Genomic DNA, 22,054 nt, shown 5'->3' on the forward strand with positions numbered 1-22,054 from the left:
AGATTGCTTTTCTTGGAAATACCGATTTTCGGATGACTTATAAATATCTGATCGTGCATGTCATGGGCTAAATAATAGAGCTTTTTCATTCAACAAAAGTTAGTCCTCATTTGTTTCCACCTCACACAAGAACTTCGACTTTTGCTGAAGAAAGATGAGATTCGGTCTGTACTATAGCTATGCTAGGCCTATAATATCAAGGCGACTCGATTAAGTGCCATTTTGCCATTGGCCATTGGGGTAGTGTTTCCTCTCGAAATTTTGCACGTTTGTAGGTGACTGATAGGTATGTTATCCTGATGCAACGCTTCATTTATTTTCCAAAATTTACTTCAGTGGAGCAGCAATGACTGAATGAGGGATTTTTAATCGGACCCTTTCCCAGATGGAACCTAGGTTCGGCCAAAAAAAACATCTTTACAATAGTCATAGATCTTCACGGTATAAAATACGCCAGACAATGGCTCGAGAAGCATTGTCTGGGGTCATTGACCATAAAAACCTATTGTGAAGGTAGTTTGTTTTGCCGTCCCTAGTTGGTACCGGCGTATCTGGAAAAGGGCCTATTGTCATTGGGTCAATATGAAAGTAAACATTCATCATCATATTGTCTATTTTTCCATTCCAGCTTATGTCAGGAACAGCTGAGAACAATTCCAGTAAATATGTCAACGCCTTACCCCACTCCAGTGGATTGACCTTTGCCGCTTCTTCAAAAACGGAGCCTTGGTTTACTAATTTGAATGACCTAATGTCCGAAAAGGTGCGCAGTCTTCAGATGAATGTAACTTCCATGTCATCTTTTTGCCTAGCTGCTGGTGTATGTTGAGATCAAGTATTGGGCAAGACATCTAAGGGCTTTGAGATGCAGACCTCGGGTTGCAGTTATCTAGCCCAATAACGTGTCTATCCTATGAAGTGGTGTTTTATATCATAATTTCAGACCAAGAAATCAATTTTCCACTTAAAAGTGTGAAGTCCTCTCACCCTTGTCAAAGTGAAAGTTGTCCCGATCTTTCAATTTTTCAGGTTGGTGGGAAAGTGATATTTGCAACTGATGACAGATATGGTGTGGCAGAAAACATTTTACAGGTAAGTACAAGTTCACCCACTGCAGGACCTCAGTGATGCCATTTCAAAAGCAGATGAAGGATGAGTTTGTGAAGGGGTTGTAGTTCTCTCTGATTGATAAAGTTATTAATGATTCACCGTCCTGTTTTCCTTCTCCAGGCATCAGAACCCGAGTGGAAGGAGGGTGTGTTCACTGAGCATGGCAAATGGGTGGATGGCTGGTCAACGGCAAGGAATGAGGATCCTGACGGAAGACACTGGTGTGTTGTAGAATTGGGTATGTAGGAGTTGTCTGTATCCGATGTGTTTAGGGCCGCAGGATCTGTTGACCCTCATAAGAGCAGACCACAAAGGACTCCCTCCCTTGGTCATCTGTTACTGTCAAACTTGACCATTTCCACTGACGCAACGTCTTCTTCATAAATGTTGTTCCCAATCAAGTGCATGAATCTATAGTAAAACTTTTTTTCATTTTCAGGAGTCCCTGGTTTAATTCGAGGCATTGATGTTGACACACTTTATTTCTCTGGCAACTTTGCAGAGAAAGTCTCCATCCAAGCTGCTCGTTTGAACAAGTCATTTCCTGCCAGGGGAGGTCACGTTGGAGGTTCTAAATCCGATGAAGATGATTGGAGTATTGCAGCTTTCGAATCAGAGGTAGGATGACAGTAGTCTATAAAATCATGTCTGGTGTCTTGAGATGATTCTTGTCAGTATCTCAGCCTGGTAAGGTGTAGAGTTCAAGCAAATCAAGCTATGTCCTCTCCTGTGCCTAATTAAGCATTCTGTGTCAGCTTTGATTTGAACCTACCACTATTTTCAATTCTTATCTTTAGAACTGGGCATCATTGGTACCTCGCAGTGACCTCAAGCCTGGCTATCCCACCTCATCTCACAACTACTTTGAGGTGGATTGGGAGGAGATGTGGACCCATATTCGGCTCAACCTATTCCCCGATGGCGGGATTGCAAGGCTTCGGGTTTATGGTCAAGCTAAGAAAGACTGGACCAAAGCACAGAATGATGAGGTACTTGATGTCTGACCACCATCAGTTTATATTCCAGGTGTTATCGGTAACATCATAAATCAGGCTTTTATCAGTCAGCTGCTTAATGAAGCTTGAAGCATTTCATTCGTCTGTCAGAGCATTCGTTATTCAGGGGTTTAAGTGTCTCACGAAAGTGAGATCAACATGAAGTAGATGAACATTTCATTATTTCCAATTTCAGCTTGTCAATCTGGTGGCGATGGAAAATGGTGGAATCTGTGTCAGTTACAGTAGTGCCTGCAGCGGTCATGCAAGAAATGTTATCGCTCCTGGTGATGCCACAGCCATGGAGGAGGGATGGGTAACAAGCAGTACAGGGCTTCCTAGTGGCGACTCCTGTGGGCCAGTGAGTGAGTGGGCGGTATTCAAGCTAGGACATCCTGGTGTCATCGACAAGGTAAGCGATCACAAGAACTACTTTTCAACAAACATGCATGTTTTGTTCCAATTCAAAAGGTGCTCAAAATTGATGACAGTAAGCCCTGTTGGCCAATTTAGGACTTAATCACACTATAGTCTTCTAACATACGTCCTCGAATCAAATCAAGTTAAACGACCTAGTTAATTCGCCTTAAATTGGGAAGTAAAGTAGACTCTATCTTTGAATTCTTGGACCTGTTTCACTTAAGCTTTTTTTCTTTCCATCAGGTTGAGGTTGACACAAGCTATTTCAAGGGGAACTTTCCGGATTCCTACAAGATTGATGGCTGCCTGATCACAAATAGAAAAGATGAGAAAACTCTGTTACACGATCCTAGTCAAATGTCGTGGAGGGCTGTCCTACCCGTCAAGAAACTTTCTGCGGACAATCTGCATGTCTATTTAAATCTCCCACAACAGGAGGTGATATCTCATGTTCGTCTGGCCGTCGTTCCAAATGGAGGCATCAGTCGGCTTAGGCTTTGGGGATACCCACAAACATCTGCTGAGCTTAAAGCCAAGTTGTGATTTACTGACTTTAGCAAGAAAGAAATACATGTATGGATTGAAATTTGTTGGAATCTGTTCAAAACCAATGCAATGCTAGTGTACTTATATCTTATATGTCCTCGTTATTTGCCAATGGTCTTTAAAGATGTAATCAGTGCAAAGTCTTCCCAAATATTCTGTTAGAATTTATGTGTTTCCCTGTTGTCTTACATACAGTGTGTAAAGCCACGGCCTGAAAAACCGTCCTCAACAATTTGGGCAGCTGCGGCCAACCTTATGCAACTATATGATGTTGCCACTTATAAAAGTGACTTACCTGCTTCCAATCAAGTCAAAAGGTGCTAAGAATCTTTAGCTATTTGATTAAAATGTTTATATTTCTGTAGTGGAAGGTTCTCAAGGTCAAATTATATTTCTCAGTTTAGATGTGGTTCTTGTAAAGAGGCCGTGCAGATGACAACATCAGAACAAAAAATCACCATTTTGGACGTCAAATTTATGCTTTTCACCCTCGCTTTGTACTTTGTCAACAGAACAGTGCAGCAATGGCAGTGGTATGGCTATGTCAACCATGTGGTTATCATTCACATATGATGCACTTTGTTGACGACATCAACAGGTTTAAGAGTGCAGATTGACGTCCAGAATGGCCCTCCCAATGATGTCACTTCACGGCCTCCAGGTAGGTTTTTAGTGTGAAGCATAATATCAGTTGGATAGTTGTTGCATTTTAAAAATATAAGCATTAAGCTTTCTCCAGCCTATAATTTTTTATTCATAATATTTACATGCTTGGCACCTATGAAGGCTTCTGGTTGTAGGTATTTATTATAGTTCCTGGTGTCAGTGGATGTACATGTTTAGCTGGTACAGGTTCTTTTAATATGCTAGTTGGTTCTGGATTATTTGTTTGTTAAATCAGATGATTTCTTTGTTTTCATTTGGTTTATTGTTCTTAGCAATTAAGGTGATGAATGCTTCACCGTTCTACGTTATGCAATCTCATGTACTGATCTTTTTCTAATAAAAGCTGAAGAGAACAAGTCATGTGATTCTTTGTGTTCATGGATATGGGTCATATAGTGTCCATAATTGCCACCAGGGACCATTCGCTGGTCCTGAGCCCAAATTCCTGTCCCTGAAGAATGACCTATTGGACGGAGAGCAATCTCGGTTCCTTCTGGAGACTTCTGTTTGTTCAGGCTAAAATGGCTGTCGCAGTCTGATCTCTTATGACTGGTTGTGACTGTCCCATCCCTCTCACGGCATGGGCAGGATGGTGGAGCTTTCGGATCAAATTCGATCTGGTTGTGGATATCTCATCTCTATCAAACTGTCGGCAATACTGCATGTCAGTCAGGTCCAAGCGTTCTTTTCTTGTAAAAAATTGTCTTGTAATGCAAGACATCGAGACAGCTTCAACCAGACCAAATCATGAAAAATGATGGGGCAGCCAGGCCAGATTCAGTCTAAATTCTCTGACCGTATCAACATCGCGGACCATCCATCCTGCCCAATTTGGTCTGGTTGTGACTATCTCATCTCCCTGGTTGTGACTATCTCATCTTCTATTACCCCTTCCTGGTGGAGCTGCAAGGCCGCCTTTGTCTGGTTATGACTGTCTCAATGCCCTCCAGCATCGTTTTCGCAAAGTTAGTGGAGCTGTGAAGATGTATCTTAACCAGGAGTTCTGCCAGATGTTTCCAGTCTCTTGGAAGAAAACAAAGACAGAGACAGGGGTGGCAAAAACACTCATTTATTTCTATTCACTGAAGTGGATCAACAAGTATTTGTGACAAACATCATCTCTGCCTAGTTGTTCTCAACACACTATGTTATAGCCGCCAGGATTGGTCGAGACAACCACCGACTACCAGCCCATGACAGGTGTCAAATATGTAATTATTTTGTCACATATTCCAGCAGTAACCATGAGAATTGAATGTTTCGTCTCATCCACAACCTGATCAAATACAACTTAAAGTAGCTGCACATTAAAGACTACAACAAAACACATTCTCAACCTTAGCAAAGTAGTAGAGCATTCTGAACCTAAACCACTTTCACACTGCTTTTGTGTCCAAAGTAATATTGGTGACTTATGCTGCTATAGTCCATTTGGAGTTTATCTACTTCCCACTTGGACCGCAGCTAATTGACTCCACATCAATAAGTCTTTTGGCCTCATCTCTGTATGGTCTTCAGTTGGTCCTGAACGTCGTCCATCAGAGCCATGCTTCTCTCTATAGCTTCAGCTTGAAACAGTAGCTGTGATGTGATTAGTCCCATCCTCTTCACAGTCTGAAATGAGATAAAACAATTAACATAACTGGAGCTATCTTTTTGCAATCACACATTTGAGTAGAGTGAGAGATCGTAGATAATCTGATATATTTCTGTACATTTGGAGCTCTAACATTTAACAGCAGAGCAATTCCCCTTGAAAAAATTGAAACCCTATGTTATGTATTTTAAGTTCTCTTGCACTTCTAGATTCAGCCTGCACATACCTCACTGGAGTTGTTGATTGCCGTCTCTTGAAAAGCAAAGTTCTTTGCGGCCTGAGCCAAAAGCTGGAAAAGATAGAGACATAAACTTTTGACATTGATGCAGAAGGCAACTGATGTTACAATAAGACCCTTACACCAGACGGAGGAAGTCACTGATGGCCACAACAAACAAGCAGCAAACAGAAGACTGCGGTGGTTGCACTACACATGTTCTTTTGTTCATTGTGCCTTTATTTAGGTTTGTTAGGGCTAGCAGCGGCTTCCTCCACCTGGTGTAAAAGGGTCTATAGCCAACGAACATGTGTCACAGGAGAGCAACTGCAACTTCTAGGCCTATGTGCTGTGTCTTTCTTTCCACAGCGCAAGTTTATTTCACTATATTTCGTTCACCATGCACTGCCTGGGTATTCTGCAGTTGCTCCATTACCTCATTCGACTTTGATCCACGTATCAGCTGACGAGTTAGTGATGCAATATCGTTCACATTAACGTATATTTTCTCCGAAAGACGAGATTTTGTTTCTTGGTTCCAACCTCCATGACCAGTCGAAGCCATGCTTACTTAGCGGGTGCATGTAAAATCCTAAAATTCGACAGACGGACGGAAGACCGGGAGATGTCATATTCTTTATGAAGACAATGTTGAATGTAACTTTTCAAATCTTGAATGAGCCTTCTGGGCTTTCTTAAAAAAGAACTCACTGGCACTTACTCGCGCAAGCGCGGCGCTAGTAATCGAACACGCTAAAATGTGATTTCAATTTTCATGACCGCGGTCCATGAAATCACATTTTGCTTCCAAGATGGCGCCCTATGCTGATGATTTGAAAAAACATTTCCAAAAAAACAACAAAATACGCGAATATCAGGCACATTCCTCCAAAGTTCATTCGGTAGCATGGAGTGCTGATGGTCGAAAATTAGCTTCAGGCTCTTTTGATAAGACTGTCTGTTTGTTTTCGCTCGACAGAGACCGATTAGTGAGTGTCAAAACGCCAAATTTTCTCATACACTGATAGATACAGGGTGTGCCAACTAATTAATGTCCCTCTTCATTTTCCAAGTATTCATTCCGTGTAGGCCCTGCACGGGTGTCCCTTACCTTGACAAAATGAACAATGATCAAAAGCTACCCCTATGATGTTAGATACTGATGGCTCCCTCAGAATCGTATATTCGTACACAACCGAGTTGCAGTCTATTGTCCTGTGGGTAAAAAAAGCCCCTTCCACTGAGCTGATCTGATCTGAATGGAAAGCAAGATTGACCATGTCAGTGTTAGCAGTGATTGAGACTGATTGACTGGGACTGTTCTTGGTGGTCTTGCTGTTGCCGCTGGCCAGGATGCATTCTCTTGCTGCTCTGTGAGTCCTGTGATCGTCTTCTCTTTACACCTGTATATAATACTTTCCTTCCAGCGACAAGAGCACACCTGCAGTGGCCATGGTGACAGCGTTGATCAGCTCTGCTGGCATCCAACCAATCCTGATCTGCTGGCGACGGCGAGTGGGGACAAGAGCGTTAGAATCTGGGATGCCAGGACTTCAAAGTCAGCTGCAACAATCAACACAAAAGGTAAGGACCACTTGTTCTGAATTTTTATATGGGACATTGTGGATTTGACCATAACATCATCGTCACTCTCATGTGGAAGCTCTTTGAAATGTACAGCGCTTGTAATGATGGAATTCTCCCATTTGCGGGTTCACAAGTTCAATTGTTGATGTGCCCTGAATTCCAGGACGTTCACGGCAATGAGCCCATACCAAGCCCAGTACATTTCAATATTTCATTGTCATTGAGCTTCTATCAGAGGGCAGGTCGTTGAAGTTAAAAGTTGATGTTGGGGGGTTTAAGTCTCGATGTCAGCAATAGAAGAGGTTATCCTCTGCCTTCACTTTAATCCCGGTCTATAGTGAAACCTTTCTGATTATTTCCTTTTCAGGTGAAAACATCAACATTTGTTGGTCACCCGATGGCACAACAATAGCAGTTGGCAACAAAGATGATCTGGTCACATTCATTGACTCCAAGACCCACAAACCACGCACAGATGAGCAGTTCAAATTTGAAGTGAATGAAATCTCATGGAACAATACGGGCGACTTGTTCTTTCTGACAAGTGGTCAGGGTGCTATTCATATTCTGAAGTAAGTAGGAGTAGACGGCGAGTCTGCTGGTATGCCAGGTCACCCAACGAGCCATGCTCCCGCTTTCAAATTGATGTGGCGTCTCATTCTTCAGTGTTTAAATGAGGGATGTTTTCTTGCAGTTCTCCCATACATGCAAGTTGTCAGTTCAAACGCTGACTCTTGAGATGAAATATCAGTTTGAAAGCCTGAATGAGGCTCCTTTGGGTGTCCTGTCATTGTCTCACCACAGTTAGGAAGCTGAAAGTTGAATGTATGGTCCATCCAAGGGGCCAGTGTAGAGGTGACCTTAAGCCAGAGGTTGGTGGTTGGCCTTGACTTGGGAGAGGTGGGCGACCCCAGAGTTATTATTGCTGATTTAATAGTGTGATTTTATTAGTTAGCTCTGTCTGATTCAACAATTCTAATGAAGTGCAAGGGTTACTGAAGCTTTTATGTCAAACAAACTCAAAGTTCAGCAAGTATGGTATGTTCAATCTATTGAGTTCATTGTCCTGCTCAGTCGTGATAACCTCTTTCTGTTTTCATAACTTTGATCTTCATTGTTTTCCAGCTACCCGGAGCTCAAAGTCCAATACGTGTTAAATGCCCATCCAGCCAACTGTATATGTATAGAGTTTGACCCAAAGGGATATTACTTTGCTACTGGGAGTGCCGATGCTTTAGTTTCTCTGTGGGATTTGGAGGAATTAGTTTGTGTGCGCACATTATCAAGGTAGGTTAGCTGATACCGAAGATGTGCCAACCTGTCAACACTCATCATGTTGTTTAAAGCTTTTTATTACTGGTAACTGTTGGACATCTTAATATACCAAAAACTGGAATCGGACTTGTATTGAAATCCTGGAATAATGATCAGTGACAGTGCTTGTTCATGTCCATACCTCAGAGCACAAAACTAAGACCCTCAAACCACTGGGCTGAGCTGATGCTGCATGTCTTCCCATCTGCTGATAATACTATGAGTTTATTTGGTGACCTCAATCTCTTCATACCTGCTCGTTGTTGTTTCAGGTTAGACTGGCCCGTCAGGACGCTCAGCTTCAGCTACGATGGCCGGATGCTAGCGTCTGCCTCTGAGGATCTCATCATTGATATTGCTGATGTGGAGACTGGTGAGAAGATAGCAGATGTACCCTGTGAATCGCCCACGTTTACCGTCGCATGGCATCCTAAACGCCACCTATTGGCATTCGCATGTGACGACAAGGACAAATACACACGAGACAGAGACGCTGGTACTGTGAAGTTGTTTGGACTGCCAAGTGAAAGTAATAGTGATAGATGAGGAAGACCAACCTCATATGTTTTACGGTGCAGATTTATGACTTTTCAATATTCATCAGAACATTTTGAGGAGGTGAGAAACAATTGGTAAATAATACCATGGTCTTTGAACACGTCTTCATAAGAGATTGACTGTATGGATCATTAAGGGTTTAGAACTTCCCCTGATGTAAAGACTCACCAGACGGGATGCCATCTGAATGGTGGAGTGCCTTTAAGTTTGATTTCTTGATGTTGGTTCAGTTGGCATGATGCATGATTTGCATGATTGAATGCAGAGGATATTGTGAGGAAGATGTTCCCTTAATGAGCACAAAAGAGATCAGGAATCAGACCATTCCAATGTTGTATCTTTGACTATGTCCATCACCTGTTTCATCCTTTGGTATGATGTATTTATGTAGTGTATGAGAAATAGTTCCAACTTCTCTGATACACAAACAGCTTGTAAATAGATGTACTGGTTTTTATACTCTGACTTTTGTATGTTTTTTGTTTGAACCCGAGATTCCTTGTCTCACTAAGCACAGAGGGCAGGAACATGTGTCTTCCATGGACAGTGTAGCTTCCTATGCTCAGAAAAAAGGACACTTGTCTCAATTCTTCTAGAACCATGAAGTCTATGTAGCCTGCTGCAGCCTTGTGGCCATAAAGGCCAGCTCTTTTGAGACAAAATCACAATCTGTCTGAGCCGTGGGTATTATCCGAATTGCTCCTTAACTTGGCACATCCAATGTCACATCCACATACATAATATGGACATGTTGAGCTCGTCTTCAAGTATACAGAGATAGAAACTCTATCAAAGGCAAAAGGGTCCTGGTATTGGCATTGATATGGTGGCGCTGCCAGGCTCGATTCTGTCTTGTTGTGACTGTCTCATCTCTCTCAACGTGTTGGCATTGATATGGTGGCGCTGCCAGGCTCGATTCTGTCTTGATGTGACTGTCTCATCTCTCTCACCGTGTTGACATTGACATGGTGGAGCTGCCAGGCTCGATTCTGTCTTGATGTGACTGTCTCATCTCTCTCACCGTGTTGGCATTGACATGGTGGAGCTGCCAGGCTCGATTCTGTCTTGATGTGACTGTCTCATCTCTCTCACCGTGTTGACATTGATATGGTGGCGCTGCCAGGCTCGATTCTGTCTTGATGTGACTGTCTCATCTCTCTCACCGTGTTGGCATTGACATGGTGGAGCTGCCAGGCTCGATTCTGTCTTGATGTGACTGTCTCATCTCTCTCACCGTGTTGACATTGATATGGTGGCGCTGCCAGGCTCGATTCTGTCTTGATGTGACTGTCTCATCTCTCTCACCGTGTTGACATTGATATGGTGGCGCTGCCAGGCTCGATTCTGTCTTGTTGTGACTGTCTCATCTCTCTCACCGTGTTGACATTGACATGGTGGAGCTGCCAGGCTCGATTCTGTCTTGATGTGACTGTCTCATCTCTCTCACCGTGTTGGCATTGACATGGTGGAGCTGCCAGGCTCGATTCAGCCTTGATGTGACTGTCTCATCTCTCTCACCGTGTTGGCATTGACATGGTGGAGCTGCCAGGCTCGATTCTGTCTTGTTGTGACTGTCTCATCTCTCTCACCGTGTTGACATTGACATGGTGGAGCTGCCAGGCTCGATTCTGTCTTGATGTGACTGTCTCATCTCTCTCACCGTGTTGACATTGACATGGTGGAGCAGCCAGGCTCGATTCTGTCTTGTTGTGACTGTCTCATCTCTCTCACCGTGTTGGCATTGACATGGTGGAGCTGCCAGGCTCGATTCTGTCTTGTTGTGACTGTCTCATCTCTCTCACCGTGTTGGCATTGACATGGTGGAGCTGCCAGGCTCGATTCTGTCTTGTTGTGACTGTCTCATCTCTCTCACCGTGTTGGCATTGACATGGTGGAGCAGCCAGGCTCGATTCTGTCTTGATGTGACTGTCTCATCTCTCTCACCGTGTTGACATTGACATGGTGGAGCTGCCAGGCTCGATTCTGTCTTGACGTGACTGTCTCATCTCTCTCAACGTGTTGGCATCGACATGGTGGAGCAGCCAGACTTGATTCAGTCTTGATGTGACTGTCTCATCTCTCTCACCGTGTTGACATTGACATGGTGGAGCTGCCAGGCTCGATTCTGTCTTGATGTGACTGTCTCATCTCTCTCACCGTGTTGACATTGACATGGTGGAGCTGCCAGGCTCGATTCTGTCTTGATGTGACTGTCTCATCTCTCTCACCGTGTTGACATTGATATGGTGGCGCTGCCAGGCTCGATTCTGTCTTGATGTGACTGTCTCATCTCTCTCACCGTGTTGGCATTGACATGGTGGAGCTGCCAGGCTCGATTCTGTCTTGATGTGACTGTCTCATCTCTCTCACCGTGTTGACATTGATATGGTGGCGCTGCCAGGCTCGATTCTGTCTTGATGTGACTGTCTCATCTCTCTCACCGTGTTGACATTGATATGGTGGCGCTGCCAGGCTCGATTCTGTCTTGTTGTGACTGTCTCATCTCTCTCACCGTGTTGACATTGACATGGTGGAGCTGCCAGGCTCGATTCTGTCTTGATGTGACTGTCTCATCTCTCTCACCGTGTTGGCATTGACATGGTGGAGCTGCCAGGCTCGATTCAGCCTTGATGTGACTGTCTCATCTCTCTCACCGTGTTGGCATTGACATGGTGGAGCTGCCAGGCTCGATTCTGTCTTGTTGTGACTGTCTCATCTCTCTCACCGTGTTGACATTGACATGGTGGAGCTGCCAGGCTCGATTCTGTCTTGATGTGACTGTCTCATCTCTCTCACCGTGTTGACATTGACATGGTGGAGCAGCCAGGCTCGATTCTGTCTTGTTGTGACTGTCTCATCTCTCTCACCGTGTTGGCATTGACATGGTGGAGCTGCCAGGCTCGATTCTGTCTTGTTGTGACTGTCTCATCTCTCTCACCGTGTTGGCATTGACATGGTGGAGCTGCCAGGCTCGATTCTGTCTTGTTGTGACTGTCTCATCTCTCTCACCGTGTTGGCATTGACATGGTGGAGCAGCCAGGCTCGATTCTGTCTTGATGTGACTGTCTCATCTCTCTCACCGTGTTGACATTGACATGGTGGAGCTGCCAGGCTCGATTCTGTCTTGACGTGACTGTCTCATCTCTCTCAACGTGTTGGCATCGACATGGTGGAGCAGCCAGACTTGATTCAGTCTTGATGTGACTGTCTCATCTCTCTCACCGTGTTGACATTGACATGGTGGAGCTGCCAGGCTCGATTCAGTCTTGATGTGACTGTCTCATCTCTCTCACCGTGTTGACATTGACATGGTGGAGCTGCCAGGCTCGATTCTGTCTTGATGTGACTGTCTCATCTCTCTCACCGTGTTGACATTGACATGGTGGAGCTGCCAGGCTCGATTCTGTCTTGATGTGACTGTCTCATCTGTCTCACCGTGTTGACATTGACATGGTGGAGCTGCCAGGCTCGATTCTGTCTTGATGTGACTGTCTCATCTCTCTCACCGTGTTGACATTGACATGGTGGAGCAGCCAGGCTCGATTCTGTCTTACTATGATTGTCTCATCACTCATACCATCTCCAAAATCTATCTCAAGCTGAGCTGGTATTATCAATGCTTCTACAATAACAAGACATCTCCGCAGATTAATGTTCTTATAATTTATTGGGTAGATAAATAAAATGACAATTCTTGCAATACTTGCATAATACTCGTAGAAACTGTTAAAGTATAAAAATATAAATATTTGAGGTTCTTTCCCCAGACATAAGACTCTGAATCAATCCTATGGCTGCGTGTGTATTCAGGCTTATCACCTCACAGCCATCAGGGCTTACACCATCCCCAACCCTTTCCTAGTTAGCAATAAACCACAGAACAGTGAAGAAATTCATTCCTTAACCTTTCTTAAGCAGAATTATCCAGCTGGAAAGGATTTGCCCACTAAAGTCAACCACTTCTGAATTGATGAAGCACTTTCACTAAACTTGACAATAGTCCAGTGTCAGACTCAGTTTAGAACAAGGCTTGCCATGCATAAGTTGTAAAAGTGGCAGCAGCTTTATAAACTCTGCAGTATGTTTGACTAATTAATCAGCAATCAGTAGTATGTCTGTAACAACTTACAACATTTCACCAATAAACATTAAAATATAACCCACCTGTGAACCAGGTCAACCATGAACAAGAGGCAGCCAATGTTACATGTAAGTCATGTGAATGCCGAGAATGAATTAAGAAATACACAGACAACGCATAGATAAAGGTCTCATGAACTTCACAGAAAGTATAAGACAAAGAATACTGAACATAACAGAGAAAGGAAACAATCCAGTGATCCGTTACAGCGAACTAAGGACGGGTATTTACAAATAAATAGTACAGCACTTGACGTGAGATGTTGGACTGTGCATCAGTACAAACTGTCATATAAAGTTATTTGATCGCCTGGAACAACTCGCTGAAGTTGTACCAGAACAGATTCACATCACTTCTTGCCAAATCAGCACTTCTTGTCTTCTTGGCTTCTCGAGATCACAAGAGATCGCTGTTGCCATATACCTGATTTGATGCCAACATCGTCCTACAGATACCGAGTCCAACATATCACTTGAAATCTACAGATGAATATATCACAGATAGTGTTCGCTATACCTGCACCTCTCTGGCCACAGGATAACACTCGATGAGACTGGCAGATCTGGCTGCCCCACTGTCGAAGCTGTGGAGCCATTCCAAGAACCAGACATCCCAATTCATTCCGTGGCCACATCACCATCAATGTTGCCCATCCTCTTCTGCTATTGGACAGATTAAAGAGATGGGAAACACTGGGTGAAGGGAGACAACATTACAAAGCAATGAAAGCAGTTAGGTCAAATATCTTGGATTGGAGAGAATCGTAATTTGCTGGAGTGTAATGTCATGTTCATGTCTAAGAGTCCATGAGTTTGTGAATCATGCATCAGCCAATAGGTCTTCCATGTCAGGCAAGTGTAGTTGCTCTGACACAAAGGACAGGCTGATGCTCTTGTCTTTAATACAACTCGAGAACATGGAACTCTGACAACACACTCAAACCAATTTATTGACAAGAATTTGTAGTTCAACATCTACACTGGTGATTCAGTTCATTAGGATTCACAGAACCAAATGTGGGAAAGGAATTAGACAAAGGAGAAATCTCAAGGTCGCGGGTCAAACAAGATTAAGCAAGATATATCAACGAAGGAAAACGTATCAACAAATATTTCCATCCCAAGGTTTTATCAACATTAAATGGCTTCGAGTATATGTAAATTACACGGTCCAAATACTTTAAAATGATCAACCATCACTTAAATAATAACTCAATTAAATAGTAACATATTAAAGACTTTCAAACTTTGGTAACATATAGATGTTCAATCCTTATCGTACGTAGCTGATTTCAAAACAGAAACACGTCAATAGTTTCCCTGTATTTACAGTTTTTACAATGCTCTGGGATTTTAAATTCGTAAGATTGTCTGTTCGGTATTTTTTGATGTTAAAAAACCCAGGCCGAATCCTGAACACAAAGTTCACAACTCTAGGCCCCTGGTTTGATGTCTGTTTTGGTAAGTTGACGTAATTCCTAGTTCATGGGAGAACAAGTCATGTTGATACCTTAAACACTGAAATGATTTCAGGAGGATGCAACAGAGATGAAGAGGAAGCACGATGTACGGCATACAGCATTCACACAATGTCCTAGTCGGGAATACAACATAACTCTACAATCACTCTCGTCACATCATGACAATGATACTTCAACCAGTTTAGAACAAGTAAGCAATAGAGCACGGGACATGAGTCACTGTTTCATATCAGTTGCCAGGTTTAATATGCTGCATGTCCTCGTTCCTAGGGCACAATTGTTCTAATTTGGACACATAACATATTTAAGCACCTGGGTATAAGGTTATGCCACAGAGAACCCTGGGCCACCTTTTCTGGGAGAAGACTCAAATGTTTACAATTCAAACCATGGACCTAACATCTTAACTACAAACATGTAATAAATAAAACTATAAATTATATGATATGAACAGTTACGGGGAAAGAATCATCACCTGTCCAACTTCATTTAGCAGAGTTTGATTGACCGAAACCAGCAGCAACAGATATGCTATGATATCACCATAGCAACAGTTTCCATCACAACAACCGAGTCCATAGCAATAGACTACTTTTATACACCACCACCATACAGTTTTGTACAAGTCACATGACTAAGAGCACCATTAAAATGAAACAATTCTCAGGAATCATTTCCGGAGTCACCTTCATCAGTTCAAAAGATGAGCAAATTTCTTAAACCTAAATCACCATAAAAATGTTTTCTAAGATATTTACATCGACCAACATATTGCTTTTTACACTTGAAGATTATTGCATTTGTATCATAGCCAGTTTGGCTTTCTGTAGAAATCTGCGATCTTAGGCTAATAAAGACGTGCTGGCTCTGCTTCTTGGTGTTTGCTTGGTTTACGGTCGCGTGGTGAATAGTCGTGAGATCCTTTGCTGCTAGCTGATCCAACCTGAAGCAGAAAAAAATTGCAAAAAATTTAAGCAAAACGGCAATCAAAGAATGCTGTTTTTTTTGAGAGATTTGAACTTTACAACAGTAATCATCACACCAGGCAAAGGAAGTGGTTGAGGACCACAACAAAAACAGCACGAAACAAAAGACCACATGGTCCCATAACACCTGTTCTTTTGTTCGTTGTGCCTATATTTTGGTTTGATTAGGCCCTGTACAACCACCTGGTTAAATGATAACTTCATGAGTGGCGAAGCAGACGCCCAAAGCATAGCAAGAAGCAACTAGACATGTAGACAATTTCACAACCCTTTAGGCCCTTAATCGATGTTATCAACTTGACAGCAGTTGACGGTACGTGAGTCGCCTGCATCGGATAGCTGGTGAAGACGATACTTCTGTCCATCAAACAACCAGTCACTTCAGCTGATTCTTCAATATGAACTAGCTTGGAAGTCTCCATGCCATCAAACAACCAGTCACTTCAGCTGATTCTTCAATATGAACTGGCTTGGAAGTCTCCATGCCATCAAACAACCAGTCACTTCAGCTGATTCTTCAATATGAACTGGCTTGGAAGTCTCCATGCCGCATCAATCCAATCAGTCCACAAAATTTGCATGATCTCTCTGTACCTTTCGTCCATGTGGTTTCTTCTTCTTGCTCTGTGGCATTTCTTCAATGAAGCTCTCGGGGACCAGTCCTCGTCTCCCTCGGATCTGAAAAGACAAGAAAAACACATGACCATTTCACTTGAATAGATTTAGATTTGGATTCAGACAGCTCGAACCAACTGGGTATAAAAAGTTCCTGATGTCCTCTGCTGGTATTGGCTGGCAATCGGTCTTCGCCGAGCCCAAGTAAAGCACAGTATGAGTAGACCTCCTTGATAAGCCAAGTTGGGTCCCTGCAGTACTACGAGAAAGACCACTTACCTTAGCATGATAGAAGCCATCTTCGCGAACTGGTCCGTACGTGAAGATCACGTCGCCTGTCTTGAATGACAGCTCATTGATTGGGTCACTGTTAGGTGACTGGTCGGCTGGGTTGTAGTCATATACAGCCATGCACTGAAGGCAAATATGGATAATGTATTATCGCGTTTGGTTGAAATGATGATACAGGTATTCATTGAGAACGTCTTCAAACCATAACAGGTGATATGTCATGAGTGAACACAACAGCACCCTCCTATCTACAGGACCGCCCTTTCACTTCACAGTTCTGTCTAGTGTGATCTGTAGACTGCAGGGTTATTACAATCAAATTAAAGTGAATTTGAAACTTAAAGTTGAATGCTGTGTACCTTTTTTCTTTCTCCGCTCTCATAGAAATTACTACTGGTGATTGAACCGCCATCAAAATTATCTCCAAGGTTCGACCCAAGGTCAGACATGCCGTCTCGAAGGTCAGGGAGGACATCTTGGAAGTACGTGTCAACGGCTCGGGATGCCTGGCCTAGCGTCGTGTAGCTCTGGATGCTAATTTTATGCGGCACATGCAGGTTCAATCGACCAATCAGAGCCTTAGTGAGGTGTGGCGATGAAAGTCGATGACACTCAACGCCATCAACAAAAATCTGTGAAGATGAAATAAAGCGTGGATTAGAAAAGTTGCGGTGAATAAATGCAAGTTGAAGCTGTTGTCTTTCAGTAGCGACAATTAGAAATTTATAAATAGTTCATCACACTTATGTGCTAATACTTTTTAACAAATTGTCAATTATGAGGTCACGATAAAACTTCAATATTTGCTAATAACACACATGAAGGAGACACACGAGTCTATACATCGTAGGACAGCAGAGTATGAGAGAGAGGATCAACCAAACGTGGCCGAGAGCGGGTGTGCATGTGTACGTCAACCATGAGATATTGAATCAAATGTGTAAAGTATAATAATGAATGATAGATGTAATCGACACACAACTTTCACAACACAAACAGATGGTACATTTGAGATGAAAATGAACGGACAACAAATGAAATGGACAACAAATCAATGGAATCGACATGTTTTCTACCTAAAGAAAGAACACACTCGATTTGGGGCGTCTCGGCGGTTTGTGTTTCTGAAATGACCAGGGAAGGATCACGCTATAGCGCACAATGCCCGCACAAAACAAACACAAAGTTTCCCCACGAGTCGAAGCTTCATCATGTCAAGCTAGTTATCTATCCGTACAAAGACAAATAGCAGTTTTTTATACCCAATGCCTGTGTATTTTCCCTCTATATCTAAGTGACCCACTCATTAGTACAACTTGGAAGTTCACGGACCCAAAGTGCAGTTATAATAAGTTCATAACCCCATGCAATGATGATTGACCTGTACTAAGGAACACGATTTCACCCTGTCCCCATGCTATCTCATTTGACCAAATTTCAATACAGGTGACCGTTAACTGAGACATCTTGCTCACCTTATATCCTGATATCTGCACTCCGTTACTTCGATCGAATTCATCGATGGGGGGCGGTTGCCATTCCATCATGACGTTGTGGTCACTCAAGATGCGTTCAATATGGAAGTCACTGGGTGGCTCTGGGGGACCTGGAATAACATGACTCTCATCACACGTTGTGCAAGCTTGTATACACTGGACACTCTTCTATACACTCACTCAAGACTATTGCCAGTGTATACCGACATACCTACAACAGCTAGTTGTTTATTGTTTTAAGTCACTGGTAGAGCAAATGATCTGGATGATACATAGGCCCTCCTCAGTCTAACATGGTGACAAGAGTCTGCAGTTGTTTGGAACAGCTAGTTCTAACGTTAAGCGGCAAAAGAGTGCAGCCACCTATGCTGCACAGACCTAATGGTCACAGATTGATCATCTTCAACTAACTCACCCAGTTGTCTTGGCAGTGCAGGTGATCCTCTTCCATCGTGGACATCATGAGGGGCAGGTTGGCCCCGCTCTAATGTGTTTGGTTGACTGACATCTCGAATGATCGTTGTTGGTAAGATTTCCGTGCAGCCATGAGAGGGTATGGGGATGTAGACAGGGTTAGGGACGGAGCCACCAGGCTGGGTCAGACCGTTGGAGGGTCTGTCGTGGTGGCCTTGTTGAGGTCTCATGGCTGGCACTGAAAAAGAGAGATTGCAATGAGATTTGGGGACCGAGAGGACCCATAGGAGGAAACCGATTAGGATCATTCCTTAGTCCTATTCATGCCACATTGGCTGAAAGCTGACCCACTTTGACGGCGCTCTTGACCAGGGGGCTACTTTTTGATGGAAAGCAGCAGGCTGACTTAAAGTCTTACTTATCAGGATTAACAAGATGATTTCACAGCTTTTCACAGCAAAACATGAGAATAAGATGATTATTTGCTATCATTGCTCATAACCTTTTAGCTGGATCTGAAGAAGAGATTTCTTTCCCAAGAACATCAAGAAAGAAACTTTTTCCAGACAAATAAAACTGATTGGAGAGATAGTGTTAAAGAAAACACTACAAGTCACTAATAGATCAAGAACAAAGATTTGTTCAAGAAAAAGAACAGTTTGGCCAAGAAACTGTTATGACATTCATTGATATAGTGATAGAATACAGCAGGATCAGCTTGTTGTATTATCTGGTCGAAGAGGAGGGAACAAATCAACATGGGTGTCAAAGTAAACATAATCTGCTCTCAAGCTCAAACTGAAAATGTAAACAATCCATTCCCAACAGAAGGTCATAGATCAATCGCAACAAACGTACTCATTGCTGTTCGCTGATTGGCTGGGTTCGATTGCTTGTTTTCACGTATCAGATAAACTATCAAAAAAAGTATTGTCAAAGGAATTACGATCATTTCAAAACAATATGTAACTACAACTGTTATCACAATATCAAAGAGTTTTTGCAGAAAGTTTACTGAGACAGTGCTTAATTTGTGATCCTTTACAGTACTAGGGTGCTGGAAGTTTCAGCGGTCTAACAGTGCCTATTTGAATCCACTGACTGCATTCATGCTGAATCCACTGGATTTCTACTGAAATCAGCTACATTTCCACTAAATCAGCTGGATTTCAACTAGACTCCATTAGATTTTCACCAGCTAGGTTGTGTGTTAGCACTGGAATCCAACAGAGCTCAGAGGAATCTAACAGATGGTCAGGGCTACTCACCATCATGTGTTGGAATGTGGGCATGTTCGAGGTGGTCATGCATGTCCAGGATATGTTCTGGACTCGCATCCATGTGCACTGGTGGCATCTGAAAGATAGAGGTGTCCATAATAAAGAGGGAACAGCATATAGGAATACGAAACTCATCAGCTCTAGACTTGAAGATGATCCATTTTCTTGTCAACAAACCAGTTACAATAATTGCTTTGCTCAAGGCCTCACCCCTTATCACTGTCTTACCTTCTTAGTTTTTCGTTTCTTTAAACCTTGGCTTTCTGGGTTTGGCATCGGCTGGAGATAGTTGTTGGGAACAAGACCTGTTCTTCCCTTCACTTCGGCTTCATAATACCCCTTTTCATCGGGAGAGCCTGCAAAAGCAATTTCATAAAATTTACAATGTTCACATCTTTCCACAACTTCCACATCCAATGCTATGCTTTGAGGCTTCCTAACATGACTTCAGACTCAGGTAAGTTGTAGTAACTTCCCAAATCGCTCAACACATTGAATGCGTCTGATGAAAAGTTTGCAGCAGACGAGAAAATCTACTTACCAAAGACTTGGACGACGTCTCCTTCCTTCAAGGGCAATTCTAAACGTGGGTGTCCACTTCTTGAAAAGTTAGTAGGATCATAATCCGCAATAGCAACAAAGCAGTTCTTCTCTGGCTGATCTGGTTTAGGCAATCTTCTGGATGGATCCCTCGGGACTGGTCCACGCTGGTTATTCAACTGGCCTGATGATGAGTCTAGTGGACGGGGAATTCTGCTAGGTGAATCATACAGACTGTCTGCAAATGAGGACGGCGCTGCATGTTCGACCTTCTCTAGTCTTGTTGGAATGATGTCTGCGTGGTGCTCGTTATCAAAGAGGTCGTTGTGCAAGACCTGATCAACGTTGGGGTTGTCGCTGCTCCGTGGAGAATACGGCGATTTCTTGGAAGATGATGGCGAGAATGCATCATCCTGGAGAATAGAAAGTTTGAAAACATTAGAGAAGACTATGGGATTGTTTGGAGGAGAGAGATTCTCTTCAGTTTCATCACATCTACATTCACCCTGGCAATATTGAGAAAAATCATTTGACTTACATCAAAGGCCGTCATGCCACCAATTGGTGTCTCTGGTCGATTGTATTCCTCGTGAGCCGCGTCGGCCCTCAAGTGATCAACCTCGTGAAGAAGGTCAGGGTTGCCATGACCAGAATGCTTCAAGTCGTCTGCTAGTCGTCGGATTAAATCATCCTGAAAGTACAATGCCTTGTATCAAAATTGGAGAACTCTAAGATGTCACACTACACGTACTGTCCGCCCTAATACAAACTCTGACAGAAGATCGACCTTATGCGAAAGACATATTCCAGAATTGTAATCAGCAGCAAGTCCAGTGCTACCAGTTATCCAGTGGTAAGCAATGAAATTAGTGGTAGCTAGCCATGTTGAATGGAAAACTAGTTGAAGCAATGGAGATTCAGTGAGTTCCAGTGGTGGCCAGTGTAGTTTCAGTGGCATTACATGGTAACCAGTGGTATTCCAGTGATGACCAATACTGTGATCCTCCTTACCTTTTCTTTGCACTTCTGTGCCAACCTCATAACCTTGGCTCTGAGCGGGGCAACAGCTCTCTCTGCACGGTCTTTGATCTTTTCCATCTCATCATACTGAAAGAGGATAGTGTAAGTTTGATAACTGACAAGACGCAAGTTCTTGGTCAAAGCAACCAGGAACATCAAGGATACTGTACTGCTAAACAAATCTCCAACACGCGTGCCTGTTTCCAAACACAAGGGCCTCTTCATCAGAATGTGGTTTTAAACCCCGCAAGGACTTTCTTGGTAAGAATTTAACTCAAGACACAACCCAAATCTAAGGCAAAAAGAACCCTTAACATCACCAAACTTAAGTATAAAACACCCACACCACTAAATAACATAAGAGCTGCTCTTGAGTTATGCACAGAGAACCCAGAGCTGCATGGTCACCACCTCACAACTCTAGCTATTGGTGCATACTTCAACAACAGCAGCAATAGGGAGGAGCTATACCAAAATCATGTCCGATTAGCTTCCGTCTGTGACTTTCTGGCATGGTTTTGGTATAGCAAAAGATAGAAGGAAACGTCTCCCAACAACCATGACAATGTGTCCATGCACCAAAACTCCACAATTTAGACTAACCCGAGCTTTCACGAGCCCATAGTCTCGTAGTTTATTGTTAAGTTCATCGATCTCTCGCTCCATCTTTCGTATCTGTTGTCTCATTTGATGGCGATCAGAAGCCAATGTGTCTGCTTCATTGCACTTGAGGGAAAGATGTTAGTGGGTTAGTACTACATTATGCAATGCTGATTTGACC

The 22,054-nt window shown here is 43.1% G+C and overlaps 4 protein-coding genes across 14 annotated transcripts in view; 2 read left to right on the forward strand and 2 right to left on the reverse strand.

Annotated features, from left to right (window-relative positions):
• Nucleotides 1-6: 6 nt before the first annotated feature.
• Nucleotides 7-4,085, forward strand: LOC135489250 (probable inactive allantoicase). 2 transcript variants are annotated; one of them, XM_064774511.1, is made up of 8 exons: nucleotides 7-98; nucleotides 629-763; nucleotides 1,030-1,092; nucleotides 1,231-1,348; nucleotides 1,550-1,728; nucleotides 1,908-2,099; nucleotides 2,302-2,517; nucleotides 2,769-4,085. In XM_064774511.1, the coding sequence occupies exons 2-8, from the start codon at nucleotides 632-634 to the stop codon at nucleotides 3,066-3,068; spliced, it is 1,200 nt and encodes a 399-aa protein (XP_064630581.1). In that variant the 5' UTR covers nucleotides 7-98; nucleotides 629-631; the 3' UTR covers nucleotides 3,069-4,085. The 2 variants fall into 2 exon arrangements, with proteins under 2 accessions (XP_064630581.1, XP_064630582.1); XM_064774512.1 differs by lacking the exon at nucleotides 7-98 and adding an exon at nucleotides 224-286.
• Nucleotides 4,086-4,790: 705 nt separating this feature from the next.
• On the reverse strand, nucleotides 4,791-6,143 carry LOC135489515 (BLOC-1-related complex subunit 7-like). Its single transcript, XM_064774902.1, has 3 exons — nucleotides 5,988-6,143; nucleotides 5,561-5,623; nucleotides 4,791-5,351 (listed from the first exon to the last, which is right to left on the reverse strand). Exons 1-3 carry the CDS (start codon nucleotides 6,114-6,116, stop codon nucleotides 5,235-5,237), a joined length of 309 nt encoding a protein of 102 aa, XP_064630972.1. The 5' UTR covers nucleotides 6,117-6,143; the 3' UTR covers nucleotides 4,791-5,234.
• A 220-nt stretch (nucleotides 6,144-6,363) lies between these two features.
• On the forward strand, nucleotides 6,364-9,453 carry LOC135489235 (THO complex subunit 3-like). Its single transcript, XM_064774495.1, has 5 exons — nucleotides 6,364-6,540; nucleotides 6,979-7,135; nucleotides 7,506-7,710; nucleotides 8,264-8,425; nucleotides 8,725-9,453. Exons 1-5 carry the CDS (start codon nucleotides 6,364-6,366, stop codon nucleotides 8,996-8,998), a joined length of 975 nt encoding a protein of 324 aa, XP_064630565.1. The 3' UTR covers nucleotides 8,999-9,453.
• A 3,205-nt stretch (nucleotides 9,454-12,658) lies between these two features.
• LOC135488931 (golgin subfamily A member 4-like) overlaps nucleotides 12,659-22,054 on the reverse strand; it is a 79,035-nt gene continuing 69,639 nt past the window's right edge. For 8 of the 10 annotated variants that reach the window (XM_064773901.1, XM_064773894.1, XM_064773900.1 and 5 more), the window contains 12 exons: nucleotides 21,877-21,999; nucleotides 21,265-21,360; nucleotides 20,792-20,944; nucleotides 20,255-20,666; nucleotides 19,942-20,069; nucleotides 19,702-19,789; nucleotides 18,435-18,671; nucleotides 17,999-18,129; nucleotides 16,883-17,155; nucleotides 16,512-16,646; nucleotides 16,212-16,295; nucleotides 12,659-15,574 (listed from right to left, as the gene is read on the reverse strand). In XM_064773901.1, the coding sequence (XP_064629971.1) occupies nucleotides 15,479-15,574; nucleotides 16,212-16,295; nucleotides 16,512-16,646; nucleotides 16,883-17,155; nucleotides 17,999-18,129; nucleotides 18,435-18,671; nucleotides 19,702-19,789; nucleotides 19,942-20,069; nucleotides 20,255-20,666; nucleotides 20,792-20,944; nucleotides 21,265-21,360; nucleotides 21,877-21,999 (1,956 nt within the window). In that variant the 3' untranslated portion in view covers nucleotides 12,659-15,478. Of the gene's footprint in view, nucleotides 15,575-16,211; nucleotides 16,296-16,511; nucleotides 16,647-16,882; nucleotides 17,156-17,998; nucleotides 18,130-18,434; nucleotides 18,672-19,131; nucleotides 19,349-19,701; nucleotides 19,790-19,941; nucleotides 20,070-20,254; nucleotides 20,667-20,791; nucleotides 20,945-21,264; nucleotides 21,361-21,876; nucleotides 22,000-22,054 lie in introns of those variants that run through there. The other 2 variants (XM_064773897.1, XM_064773902.1) reach the window with 2 other exon arrangements.

This window comes from Lineus longissimus, chromosome 6, assembly GCF_910592395.1.
Source record: "Lineus longissimus chromosome 6, tnLinLong1.2, whole genome shotgun sequence".
NCBI classification, from domain to species: Eukaryota; Metazoa; Nemertea; class Pilidiophora; order Heteronemertea; family Lineidae; genus Lineus; species Lineus longissimus.

Coding starts and splice junctions, on each gene's coding strand:
- LOC135489515 (XM_064774902.1), bottom strand. CDS start 6,116: ATGGCTTCGACTGGTCATGGAGGTTGGAACCAAGAAACAAAATCTCGT. Junction 5,624..5,987: donor GTGGATCAAAGTCGAATGAG/GTAATGGAGCAA, acceptor TATCTTTTCCAG/CTTTTGGCTCAGGCCGCAAA. Junction 5,352..5,560: donor CAATCAACAACTCCAGTGAG/GTATGTGCAGGC, acceptor ATCTCATTTCAG/ACTGTGAAGAGGATGGGACT.
- LOC135489250 (XM_064774511.1), top strand. CDS start 632: ATGTCAGGAACAGCTGAGAACAATTCCAGTAAATATGTCAACGCCTTA. Junction 764..1,029: donor ATGACCTAATGTCCGAAAAG/GTGCGCAGTCTT, acceptor TCAATTTTTCAG/GTTGGTGGGAAAGTGATATT. Junction 1,349..1,549: donor CTGGTGTGTTGTAGAATTGG/GTATGTAGGAGT, acceptor TTTCATTTTCAG/GAGTCCCTGGTTTAATTCGA.
- LOC135489235 (XM_064774495.1), top strand. CDS start 6,364: ATGGCGCCCTATGCTGATGATTTGAAAAAACATTTCCAAAAAAACAAC. Junction 6,541..6,978: donor CGCTCGACAGAGACCGATTA/GTGAGTGTCAAA, acceptor CTTTCCTTCCAG/CGACAAGAGCACACCTGCAG. Junction 8,426..8,724: donor TGTGTGCGCACATTATCAAG/GTAGGTTAGCTG, acceptor TTGTTGTTTCAG/GTTAGACTGGCCCGTCAGGA.